This window comes from Lissotriton vulgaris, chromosome 8 (genome assembly GCF_964263255.1).
Source record: "Lissotriton vulgaris chromosome 8, aLisVul1.2, whole genome shotgun sequence".
Lineage (NCBI taxonomy): Eukaryota > Metazoa > Chordata > Amphibia > Caudata > Salamandridae > Lissotriton > Lissotriton vulgaris.
This window is the reverse complement of record NC_141696.1, coordinates 528,183,959-528,196,303: the sequence shown is the minus strand read 5'-3', so window position 1 is coordinate 528,196,303 and position 12,345 is coordinate 528,183,959. Positions and strand designations below refer to the sequence as shown.

The 12,345-nt window shown below is 46.1% G+C and overlaps 1 protein-coding gene across 1 annotated transcript in view; it reads left to right on the top strand.

Annotated features, from left to right (window-relative positions):
* LOC147697254 (pyruvate dehydrogenase E1 component subunit alpha, somatic form, mitochondrial-like) overlaps positions 1-12,345 on the top strand; it is a 369,725-nt gene that overhangs the window by 199,660 nt on the left and 157,720 nt on the right. The window contains exon 3 of the mRNA XM_086933319.1: positions 11,897-11,988. Within this exon, the coding sequence (XP_086789445.1) occupies positions 11,897-11,988 (92 nt within the window). The remainder of the gene's footprint in view (positions 1-11,896; positions 11,989-12,345) is intronic.

Here is a 12,345-nt window from a genome sequence, read left to right as displayed (position 1 = left end):
CTTCTGGCTTTAAGTGAAAGGACCCTAAGGGAACAGGTCATGAACGACACACTTACATGATCGCTATTTAAATGCTGCCACTTAAGGTAATCCTTCATTTATTGAAATATTCTGTCAGTTTATAATCCTGGTTTTCCAGCACCTGAGATCCAAAATGACAAGGCATGTTTTAAAAAAAATCCACTCGGGTCAGTGATGGTAAAGATTTGTGACTCTGTGCCGACAGTTGCATCCTCAATGTGCAGCCACGGCTCTCTCCGCGTGATTGGATTTGCCAGCTTGTCAACATTTTTCAAACCATTACATTGATAGTGCGGGGTGAGAGAGGGGAGGTGCTGGCGGCTGGGGAGGGGGAACGGATGGTGATGGCAGGAGATTACACAGACGGCGGCCTATAGTTTAGCCCTGGCCTGCACAGTATTACTCTCCCGCACAGCGGAAGGTGTCAGAGCGATCTACATGAGAACTGGTTGCAAAGTATAAGGATTTAGGATTACAAGCGTTACAAAACAGATACAACAAGGAGGAGGCAGCGAGTCAAAACGGAGGGCATTGCTGTGGGGAGGGGGGAGGAGAAATGCGACGCGACATGGCAGGCAGGGGAGGGGGCGGAGCGGGGGGGAGTCAGGCCAAGAAACATCTACCCCATCCGCCAGCCAACAACAACGCCAGGGAATAGCCAGCCGTCTCAGGCCTCAAGAGCGGGCAGATCCGCAACAGGCGCCTTGCACTGTGGAGGGATATCCTGAAGTGGCTGCTCGCAGAAATTTTTATTTTATTTATATTATTTTAATTATACGAGTTTATATAGCGCGAATTTTACCGGAAGATGTCAGAGCGATCTACATGAGAACTGGTTGCAAAGTATAAGGATTTAGGATTACGAGCGTTACAAAACAGATACAACAAGGAGGAGGCAGCGAGTCAAAACGGAGGGCATTGCAGTGGGGAGGGGGAGGAGAAATGCGACGCGACATGGCAGGCAGGGGAGGGGGCGGAGCGGGGGTGTGGGAGCAGTGCGGGAACAGACGGCGAGGGGAGGAGAGTAGGAGGAGGAGAGTAGGGGAGGCACGGCCTAGCGGCCGTGCAATCAAGAAGTGAGGGGGCGGAGCTGGGGGATGTTATGAGAGAGAGAGTAGGCAAGGCAGGCGGCTGGGGGCATGTGCACGCGCTTTTAAGCTCAATGCGCATGCGCATTGAGCTTAAATTTCTCGTGCACTGCAAGGAATCGCCACGATTCCTTGCAAGTTGGTTAAAGAGTGGATAAGCCCCCATAGTCTTGCAAGCTCGATGCGCATGCGCATCGACAGGCGAGACCTAAAAAACTGAATTGGGCACTAAGCTCCCACAACCTCACCATAGTAGGGTACTCCACCCTAGAAAACTCAACTGGGGCACTCACCACCCCACAACCTCACTGTAACAGGGTACACATCTCACTATAAAACAAAACATCTTACGCCCCAGAAGAAAAATATAAGACTGTACCACAAGCACACAAAAACGAGCATATAAGACAGGCGCAGAATAAAACTGAACAAACCCATGGTAATATAAAGGACTCTACAACCACTCAAAGAGAAATGCACACACCATTACACAACATGTCAAGGATTACAATAAATAGCAGAATGAAAGTCTTATACTCCGGTGAGCGGTCTCTCACCCGAAGTCTGCATCAAAGGTGGACCCTTATTTGAGAGCTCCATGTTGTTGTTGCCACCCAATACACTGTGGCGCAGTGACTTCTTCCCGGTTGTCGTCCCCCATAGAGTGTGAAGAGTAATTCACGATGTAATGTGTCCTGCAATCTAGTTCAAAATAGTTGACATTCAATTTTTGCGAGAACATGAGTCACCATATAGAACTGGGTGGCTGCCCCATGATTGTGCCGAAAGTTGAGTCATGGACAAGGTCTATAAGCAAAAGGGTACCTGTAGCTGTACCTGTAGGGATAAAGCCAAGAGATGCAGACAATCTGGACGATGCAACGTCCCTGGATATGACTCTTTTATATCAAACGATGACACAAACTGTAGGCAAACAGAACTTTGCAACGTTCCCGAAACTTTATTGATGGAACAACATGGTTGGCAGAGCATGTACACTACATGGTGGAAGCCATAGGAAATAAGGCAGATTATGAACTGCAGTGATGCTTAAATCCCAAAATGGTGGCACGCACCGGTGGTGCCGCACCGGATGGCTCCCAGCATCACCATGCTCCAAAACGTCCACAACAGCTATGAGCCTTGAGAGGGAGTACACGTCACAGAGGATCCTATGGAGGAATGGCAGAACAGCTGGACGCAGGTAAGACAGCACTCGCTCAGTGTATGCGCTCTGTGGGTAGCTCGTGCTATATTTTAAATGTTGCAAAGCGGTTGAACTGGCACACGTTAAAGGGCAGCATTGATATGTGCTCAAAAGTCCTCCATAGAAAGCATTTGGGTATCGGTCTGCAGGTTCAGAGACATCACTTGTGGACAAGAGCGAATCACCATCCCTGCCCAAATATCACTCAATCCACCGAAAACGTTGCCACTGAACATGCTATGTTATGTTACTATTTGTTTTGTAGAGCGCTCAGCTGCTCCAAAGAGCGTCCCGGCGCTAAAGATCATCACACCAAAATACCAGCAACTAACATAACGTCATAGCGGCACCATGATTAACCAGAACAGCAATTACAGGGCAAAAAGATAAGTTTTAAGTCCCTTCCTAAAAACAGAGAGATCGGTGCACATCCTCAGACTCAGAGGCAGTGTGTTCCAGAGACGGGGTGCAAGGTAACTAAAGGAACGGCCTCCACAGCGAGCACGCTTCACTGTTGGGACGATAGCCTTGGCCTGGCCCGCAGATCTCAGAGGTCTAGATGGGAGATAGAAATGGACCCTTCTTTGCAGATATTCCGCGCCGAAATTGTGAAGCGCCCTAAAAGCTGTAATTAAGGTCTTAAAAAAGATGTGCTTACGAATCGGCAGCCAATGCAGAGAGACAAGGAGATTGCTGGCCCTAGCTCTTCTAGTTAGACTAAAGATTGCTCTGGCTGCAGAATTTTGAACTATCTGCAGACGAGTCAGCAGATATTCAGGCAGACCTAAGTAAAGGATGTTGGCGTAGTCTAGTCGCGAGCCTATTAGTGCTTGCACCGTGATCTTCTTATGCTCAAACGATAGATAGGGCAAAAACTTACGCAACATCCTTAAGATGGCAAAGCACTTCCCAGTCAAGCCAACAACCTGGGCCTTGAAGGAAAGGGTGTCATCAACCATCATGCCCAAACATGGCCTGCTTAATCCAAACTGTCCACACCACAGAGTATTTGTGCTTTCAATGCGCTTCAAAGGCAAAGACCGGTAGTAGAAGATCAAACGCCTTAGGCTGCAGGCTGTCCAGGTGATGAGGGACACTGGTGGGGCTGACCAGGGCGTTGCTTCTCAGTTGGGTTTCCTTTTCCTTAAAGTTTCAGTTCTTATGTTCCAATCTCTTTACTAGGCTTTTTAGTTCCAGTATCTTCAGTAGGGTATTCACAGACTTCCTTCCTCAAAGGGTATGTTCTCTTCAAATCATCGCCAAAAATGTAGTAAATAGAAAGTCCATTAGCCAGGTGTAAAAAACAAGATAGGTTTATTCAGGCTTAGTTCCAGAGTAAGTTTAGTAGAAGATGATAGGTAGATGGATGTATAGTCCCACCATGAGCAGCCTCTCTGATGCTCAGTCTTCATCCACCAACTGACACTCCACACATAACCAGGCAACCAAGCATTCCATGACATCATCACACATTCCAGCACTCATCCGGGGTGAGCAGTAGGGAAGACACAGCTAGGGTAGAGTAATAGCATCAAGTAATTTATAACAGACATGTGATGACAACATACATATGCATGGATGTCCTTGTGCATGAATTAACTTTGACTCTGCATGTATGCATGTTTGAGTAATACTCATCAATATTTAAGTGTGTGTCAGTAAACATTCGACACACATTGTTATTTCTGCTCTTGTGCATCATATTGCTGAACCTCACCAGGGTTGTCATATGCATGTTATACTTGGCTAAGGTAGAAGAGCCCTTCACCTAAGCTGCAAGGGTAGGGAGGTATTCCCGGGTGTGGATATGTCCTCCCAAATGAAATACTATTCCCCAGAGGTATCCCATCCAATGTAATGAGAGCTTGTCACTGAACTCTCGTGGCGTCAACCGCTCAAATGCAGGGAAGGGTGCAATTCCTTTTTGTTAAATAACCCTCACACACTCTAGTGGTGTCATGCTTCATCATTGGGTTTACCCTGACTCCTAAAGGTCAGGTTGGGCTCAACCATATCTCAGGGTACACTTAAGAGAGATAGGCCAGTGGGTCTGAAGATTACAAATCCTCCTCTGTCTCCAGGTATCCCTTTTATTACTGAGTCGCAGGGGATGTGAGAAAGAAAATGAATGGTGTCGTCAGGAGATGATGGTCCTTGCATGTCACGCATACCTCACAGCCGTCCTTACTGTCTCTTACTGAGGCCACTCCTCCATGTCCACCTTCATGAAGAGCGCTTTCTAGTACTTAAACACTGGTGATAGAGATGACCACACCTTCCTGTGGAGCAGCGGCAGGGGTAGGTCAGAGAGACTGGTTCAGAATGGAAACAGGTAAGCCTTGTACCATGTATGCATATTGACTGCATTGCCGAGGGTGCCCGGTGTTACATGGACTAGTATTTTGCTGGTTTCCTTACAACTTTGCTCCTAGGGGTCTTCAAACTAGGCCACACGTGGAGAAACCTCGGTTTGCAGGTGTCCACCTGTGCAGCTGCTCTCACTGCTGCCCCCAAACCGCAACCGCCCGAGAGTCTGCTAATGGAACAGGGTTGCTCCATATTGGGGGCTACCGTTAACCGGAGCGCTATCCCTTGTCTCCCCCTGGTGCCTACCGTTCCCTGCGGACCTTGGTAACGGTCCACGAGTGAGGCACCTTGAGTTTTGTTCTGTTTTGCAATCAGCTCCTCACGTCTGTTAACCAAGTTTTTTCACGACCTCTTCGGCTCCTTGACGTAAGAAACAGCATTACCTCCAAAATACACGAGTCCTTCTCCAACTTTGCAGACTTTATACATCCATGTCTGCCTGCCGTTTTTTAACCATTTAACTTGACCTTCCTAACACTTTAGCGACACCACTGATTGGGTGTCCATTCAACCACTGCACCAGATGTGGCCAGACCTTACAGTGCTTTAGGTGAGTTTCAACCTCACCCTCAGGTTTAGGTTAAGTTAACTGTCAGCATTGGTGTTATAGCTGCTTTTTCCTGTTTTTCTTGTACTAGCGTTGTGTGCATCAGGCAGTTATTGACTAATGGGTCACCTTCCGGGTACACAATGCTTTTCGATTCTTAATATTGTATTCCTACCTTTTCATGTATTCTACATGCATAGCATTTCATGAGCAATAACACACGTACTCAGATCTGCTGTACCTTCTTCTTGTTTCTTGTTTGTTTCCATTACAGGTGGTCTCTCATCACTAGGAGGACTTCACCTAGTTGATTGATAGTGGCAGGTAGCATAGCACGCTTACCACTTTATTATGTAGATAGGATGTTTTTTCACAATTTGTTTTATGCACCGTCCTGAAGAATCACCACTGATCAAATATTGACAATCACAAGGCGAGAAACATGTCGACCATCTGGGAGTAGAGTAGGTATTCTGTTGCACAGTTAACAGAGCACATTACCCCTCCCATAGTTTTTATTTTGGTAGGGTACCCAACTGAATAAAGTCTTCCAGAGGAATCCCTGACCTATTTTAAATCACACTACACTCATCTACACCTAAATAGGCCCCTCACCCCAACTGCAACCTTACGGCAAGGAACAAAAGATCTCCGACAAAGAGCTCCTTTAAGGGTGCCCGTTGGGCATTGCAGCGCCGGACCAACGTGGAGCAGACTCATATGATGAAGCATGACAGTGACACCTAGCTTGCTGGGTGTGTGAGAACCCTAGTTCCGAGAGGAGGAATTCCCCTCCTCCTCTACTTATTTTGACCCCTGTTATCTTCCCCATTCTTTGCCAGACAATCCAGTCTTGGCTCCTTGTGGTGAATAATACTTCACCTAGGAACTGCGTACCACTCTTTATTTAACTGTGTTTTCAGGGCAAGTACGCTGGACCTAAGAAAAGCCTGTCTAGTATTCCCCTCTTTTTGATAACAACCTCATTCCAAGCCAACATGTTTCACCCCGATTGGGTGGCCCACATGGGTCCTGGGTTTTCTTTATGGCGAAATGGGCTTACCTCCCTGGGTATTCAATGGGTATGTTTCCCTATCTTGTTCTCAATTGAGGGTGCAGACAGCTGCACTCTCGTGAAAAGGTGGAAGGTATGCTTAACTTCCATCCAGTTCTGTAGTGTTTTCTGTGCGCCCTATTCAGGTGGATTTAATGTGTCTCAAGGGACTGTGGTTAGTGATGGTAGCCTTGGGTTCACACTTTCCCCATAGGTCCTGACCCTCCGTCACACCTACTTGGTTCCCACCTCTCCCAGCATTTGCAAATGTGTGATGGAAGGTCAGGACCTTTGAGGAAAGTTTGTCTACAAGGCTACCCCCACTAACCACAGTCCCTTGGGTTCTTGTGTATGGTAGATTGACCTGTTACAAGGCATGTTGTATTACATTTGCTACATGTAGCTGATTGATGATGGACTGTTGGAAGATGTAGGAGCCATGCACACTCCCTGGAAACTTAGCAACAACGTTGGTGAACAGGACCCGGTGGTCCAAAATTACCTGCACGTTCAGGGAGTGTGTGTGCTTCCTGTTCCGGTAGATGTGTGCAGTGTCCGAAGGAGGCACTAGCAGATCATGGGTGCAGCCAATTGCCCCTAACACATGCGGGAACCCAGCAATGGCATAGAAGCCTTGCTTGGTGTCAAGTTTTTCTGGCACAGTGTTGGGGAAACGTAGTTGCTGTGGCATCAGGCTTATAATGGTATCCAAGACAGTTGGGAGGAACCTTGAAAAGGATGTCTGGTAGACTCCAGCAACTCTGGCAGTAGTTGGTTGGAAGGTACCAAACGCCAAGATGTGCAGCACTGCTAGTAGCTTTGTCTGCGGAGTGATGTTGGTGCTACGCTGTGATGGTGCCTGCAACGTGGGGGCTATCTGGGTCAGTATGCGGAGTATGGAGCTCCTTTTAAGCCTGTAGTGGGCTATCAAATCCTCTTGCATGAGGTCTATCAGGGTGGTGCATTGGCAATAGACCGGCTGTCTTCTTTGGCGTTGCCTCAGTGGTGGTCCTGGAGGCAGTGGTTGTTGTGGTGGTCTTCTTGGGGCTCCGAGCTGCAAGAGTAGTACCTCCATGGCATCATAGATTAATAAATGAGGCTCTGGGGTTGTCTCCTGTATGTACTGTTTTTTTATCACCAGTTTTAAGACCACCTTTTTCTGGTCTTAAAATCCAGCCCTAACAGGCTTTATCAGCTGTTTTTAGAAAGTATCGCCAGATCGGGAATCCCTTGTAAATATCGCAAAGTGGGGTTAGCAGCCGTTTTTGCACGGGAAAGCCTACCTTGCATCTCATTTTTGTTAGCTATCGCTAACAGAAGTGGTGATCGAAAAAATGACAATTTCACCAGCAAACTGTCTCTAACCGTGTTTAGCGGCAACTTGTACATATGCCGGTTAAAAAAAAAGCCCCCGTAACATCAAAAAATTGACGCTACAGCAGCGTTAACTCCTTGTACATATGCCCTTGGATGTCTTGGGAGGTATTGCCTGATAAAGGTAGGTCTAAGTCCTAGTGCACGATTAGATAGATATGGGTGCTTTAACATGTTGTACCATTTGCGCACTGTCTTGGGGGAGCAAGTGGTAAGTGGTCGTGGGGACTAACATGAGGCCATGTGATTTCAAACAGAATACATGTATGGTCTGACCAAGGTAACAGAATCAGGGAGTTAACAGTTAATGAACATAGATTGGAGCAAATTCCATCAATGATGTGTCCTGCACAATGTGTGGGTCATAAACCATCTGTTCAAGGCCCAGAGACTCAGTGGAGTCCAAAATATTTCTAACTCCAGGTTCCTTATTACATTCTACATGGAGTTTAAAATCCCCAAACAAGGTGACATTTGAATATCTTAAAATTGTGGGCCCTAAGCTACCCCCAAAGATTCTAAAAATGAAGACTTTGGGCCAGGTGGGCAATAAATCAATGCTCCAGAAAATGAAATTGAGCCTTCAATTTGGAAGCAACAACTCAAGCTTTCTGCTCCTTTAAGGTCAGGGAGCTCAAACAGAGAGCATTTAAGCGTATTGCGATAGATTATGGCCAAACCTCCTCTGTGTAATCCTGTCTGTGTATTAGATAACCCGGAGGGAGAGCCTGTACAATATCGGGATTACACCAGCCTTTAAATCATGTTTCCATGATAAAGAGGAAATCTAAATGGCATTCTCCCAGGAAGCTTATAGACTGGCTCTGTTAGAGGAACCACTCCCTTGGAGCAATACTCTGAACGGGGCTTGGAGGGCACACGAGGAGTGGATGGCAAAGGCCTTAGATACGGTGGCGCCTTGGACTAACAAGGCTCCGGCAAGACGGACGAAAACTGCTCCTTGGTTTAGTAAAGAGCTAAGAGAAGCTAAAGCTGCCTGTAAATATTTAGAACGCAGCTGGCGGAAAACGTATGATTCAGAGTGTAAGCAGCATTACAGAACGGAACTTAAAAAATATCATAAACTTATTAGAGTTGCAAAGGGAGCGTCTTTAAGGAAAGAATTGAAAATGCGGATAACCCGTCAAAAGAACTATTCGCTATATATAAAGAGATCACGGCCCCTGAAAGATTAACAGCCCAAGACACCTTTTCAGACGAACTATGTGATCCAATCGCAGACCGTTTCGTCAACAAAGTGGAACAAATACACGCATTTTTCACGGTAAGGACTGACGGATCCTTGAGCCAGTATGAAAAGGGAAGGAGCTCGGCCACAGCCCCGCACTTAAATAGCTTTAAAGTCCCGGAAAGACAGGCAATGCTGCGCATTGCAAATAGCATCCACTCAGGTTCCCCGAATGATGCTGCCCCGCCCAAGAGTTTCAGGAGCATTCTTGATGGGGTGATAGATCACATCAGTCATATGACCTCTTTGTCTTTACAGGAATGCGATGTGCCAGACGCATGGAAAAGGGCGCAGGTGATTCCTCTGAAAAAGAAATCTAATTTGCATATCGCCCAGTTACAGAATTTACGCCCTATCTCTCTTCTTCCGTTCTGCATGAAAGTGGTAGAGAAAGTAGTCAATTTGCAGCTTATGGAATATCTGGAAGAAGGCCATCTCCAGCATCCAACTCAATCTGGATTCAGAGCTAGATATTCTACGGAAACAGCCATCCTATACTCCACAGAACTTCTGAGACAAACAGCGGATGAGGGATGCACAGCAGCATTGGTACTATTAGACCTAAGTGCGGCGTTTGACACCGTATCGCACACCACGCTGCTAGCACGTATGCCAGAAATGGGAGTAGAAGGGCCGGCCCATGAGTGGATAGGATCCTTCTTAGCGAACAGAAGTTTTCAAGTGCATTGTCCCCCGTTCAAATCCTCCCCTCGAGAGCTGAGGCATGGGGTTCCACAGGGCTCTAGTCTGAGCCCAACATTATTCAATATTTATATGGAACCCCTTGCCCACATTGTGGAATCATTTGGAGTAGACATCGTCACATACGCCGATGATACTCAATTAATGATTACCCTTGCGCAGGGTCAGAGTGAGGCGGCAGCAAACTTTTCCGCCTGCCTGACGGGTGTGGTCAGTTGGATGAATAACAACTGTCTGCGTCTTAACGGGGACAAGACAGAGGTGTTGGTAAATGGGAGAATTCCATCAATTTGGTCATCGGCGTGGTGGCCGATCGAATTAGGACAGACACCTGCCCCTTCAGAGACAGTGAAGAACTTAGGGGTTCTGCTCGACTCCGGTCTGTCTTTTGGGCAACATATTGCTAAGGTGACGGGCAAGTGTTACGGAATCCTTAAAACCTTACAGAAAGTTTTAGACCTCCTGCCCATCAGTACTAGGAAATCCTTGATACACGCTCTAGTTACCCCTCACTTAGATTACAGAAATTCCCTGTTTATTGGTCTAAGTCAAAAAGGGCTAAAGCAGTTGCAATGTGCTCAAAATGCTGCTGCCCGCCTGGTGCTGAACCTGTCGAGAAGAACATCTGGGAAGCAAGCACTGGCGACACTTCACTGGCTGCCCATTAAGGAGCGTATTATGTTCAAAGCACTATGCATCTCCCATCATATTGCCCATGGGAATGGGCCGGCATATTTGCAAAAGCTTTTAACCATCAATCGCCCTAAACGCAACTTGAGATCGCTAGGGAGTATGTTGTTCAAAGTGCCCCGCATTTTTAAGGTAAGAATGGGAGGCCGCTCATTTAGATATCTGGCGGGTAATTATTGGAACAAACTCCCTATCGAACTTCGAATGGAACCATCTGAGGCGAGATTTTGCCTCAAGCTCAAAACTCACCTTTTTCCACGTATCTGAAATAACTCTTCGTTGAATCCAGTCCCGATCTCAGTGACTCTTTATTAGTGGCGGGCTCACGGGGTGGACTGTATCCATAGCGCGCGGACACACTGTCTGAGTGTAACCAGGCGCTTTACAAATGGTTTTATTATTATTATTATTATTATTATTCCAGGATCAGATCAAAGCCGTTTTGAGTGTGCTTGCTCAAAGAGCGAGAGTTAATCAGCCCACCCAACATTAAATTTGATTGGACCACGTTAGGTTCCACATCTTTAGTGAACGGACTCAGTGATAGTCTATATTTACTGCAGGAAATGGGACCTGTCCATTAATCAAGATCCAATTAGAAGACACAATGTTTGCGACAATTGTTAAAAGAGAGTAAATACTCTTTTGTCAAATGCATACCTGGTTCAAATTTGGCAGCAAGGCTGGCTTGCCTTTGGCGCACCTTCGGCATGCTGGCAGCGTACCTGCTGCTCTAGAGCAATAGCATACTAAGGGCCAGATGTAGGAGACCAAATACCGGTCGGTAACGGCCGATTTCGGCCATTACTGACCGGTATTTGGTGTTTGACATGTAGGGGGCTTGAGATTTACAGAATCAGTAAATTTACCGAATCGGTAAAATACCGAATCGGTAAATTTACTGATTCTGTAAATCCAGATGTAGGTGGCACAGTAAACAGTGTCACTGGCCCTTACGAATTCGTTATTTACCACCCAATACTATTGGGTGGTAAATAACGAATTCTTGTGTACATGCACATCTGTGCATGTACACCTGTGCCATGTGGCACACATACATGCCCTTAGGGCATGTATGTGTGTCACATGGCACACAAGCCAGAAACAGGGGTGCTACAGGGTGTCAAAGTGACAACATGTCCCCCTTGGCAATTCGGAATTTTTACCGATTCGGTAATTACCGAAACGGTATTTGTCATTGATTCCTATGGGCTTTAAGGCCCCGGTAAGGACGTCAGATATTTCGTTTAACTGTGAGGGTCTCAAAGAGTTTTAGCAGATAAAAGTTGAACCGCTATCGGTGTTGTAAAAATGTAAAAACACATTCAGATTCAAATTAACATTAAAAAAAATCCCCCAACAGGTACCTAAATCCCTAAAACATTCTATTTCTCAGAATCTAAGAAGGTAGAGAATTAATAAATCAATAAATCAGTCATTAATGCAGTGTATAATAGCTAGGAGCTTATCTGCTTTTTGCAATATTGAACTGTAAACAGTAACCTGTTAAAAATATAACCTGTGGTGGGTGATGGTGTTGCCTTTCTGGATTAACTAAAGTTTACAATCTGCCCATGTTCTTTTATGTCTATTTCAGGCAGAAAAGGAGGTTGTGGAAAAGGACGAGGAGGCCCGATGCACATGTATGGAAAGCATTTCTATGGCGGCAATGGCATTGTGGGAGCCCAGGTATGGTGCATGTAGTAGAAGGGTGTATTTTAGCACTTTTAATGAAGAACGTTGAAGAGAATTACAGTAATAACATAGCCTGGGTGCTGCAACATCTAATGTTCTTTATCATGGAGGGAAAGTAAGCACCAAACTGTGTGACACCGCAGGTATGGGAACACATGGAGAGAAATATTGCCTTTCAGCGGGAAATGGTATAGTCCAAAGCTCTGTTTTTAATATAAAATCAGGGCCTTCAGTGGTCATATCACTGAAAATACAAAATTTGAAACAAATAATATTGTCTACGGGTGCTCGTGGAAGACAATTTCTATGGACTGGAATCTAGAGAATGCTAAAGTGATTCTGGTATTTTAC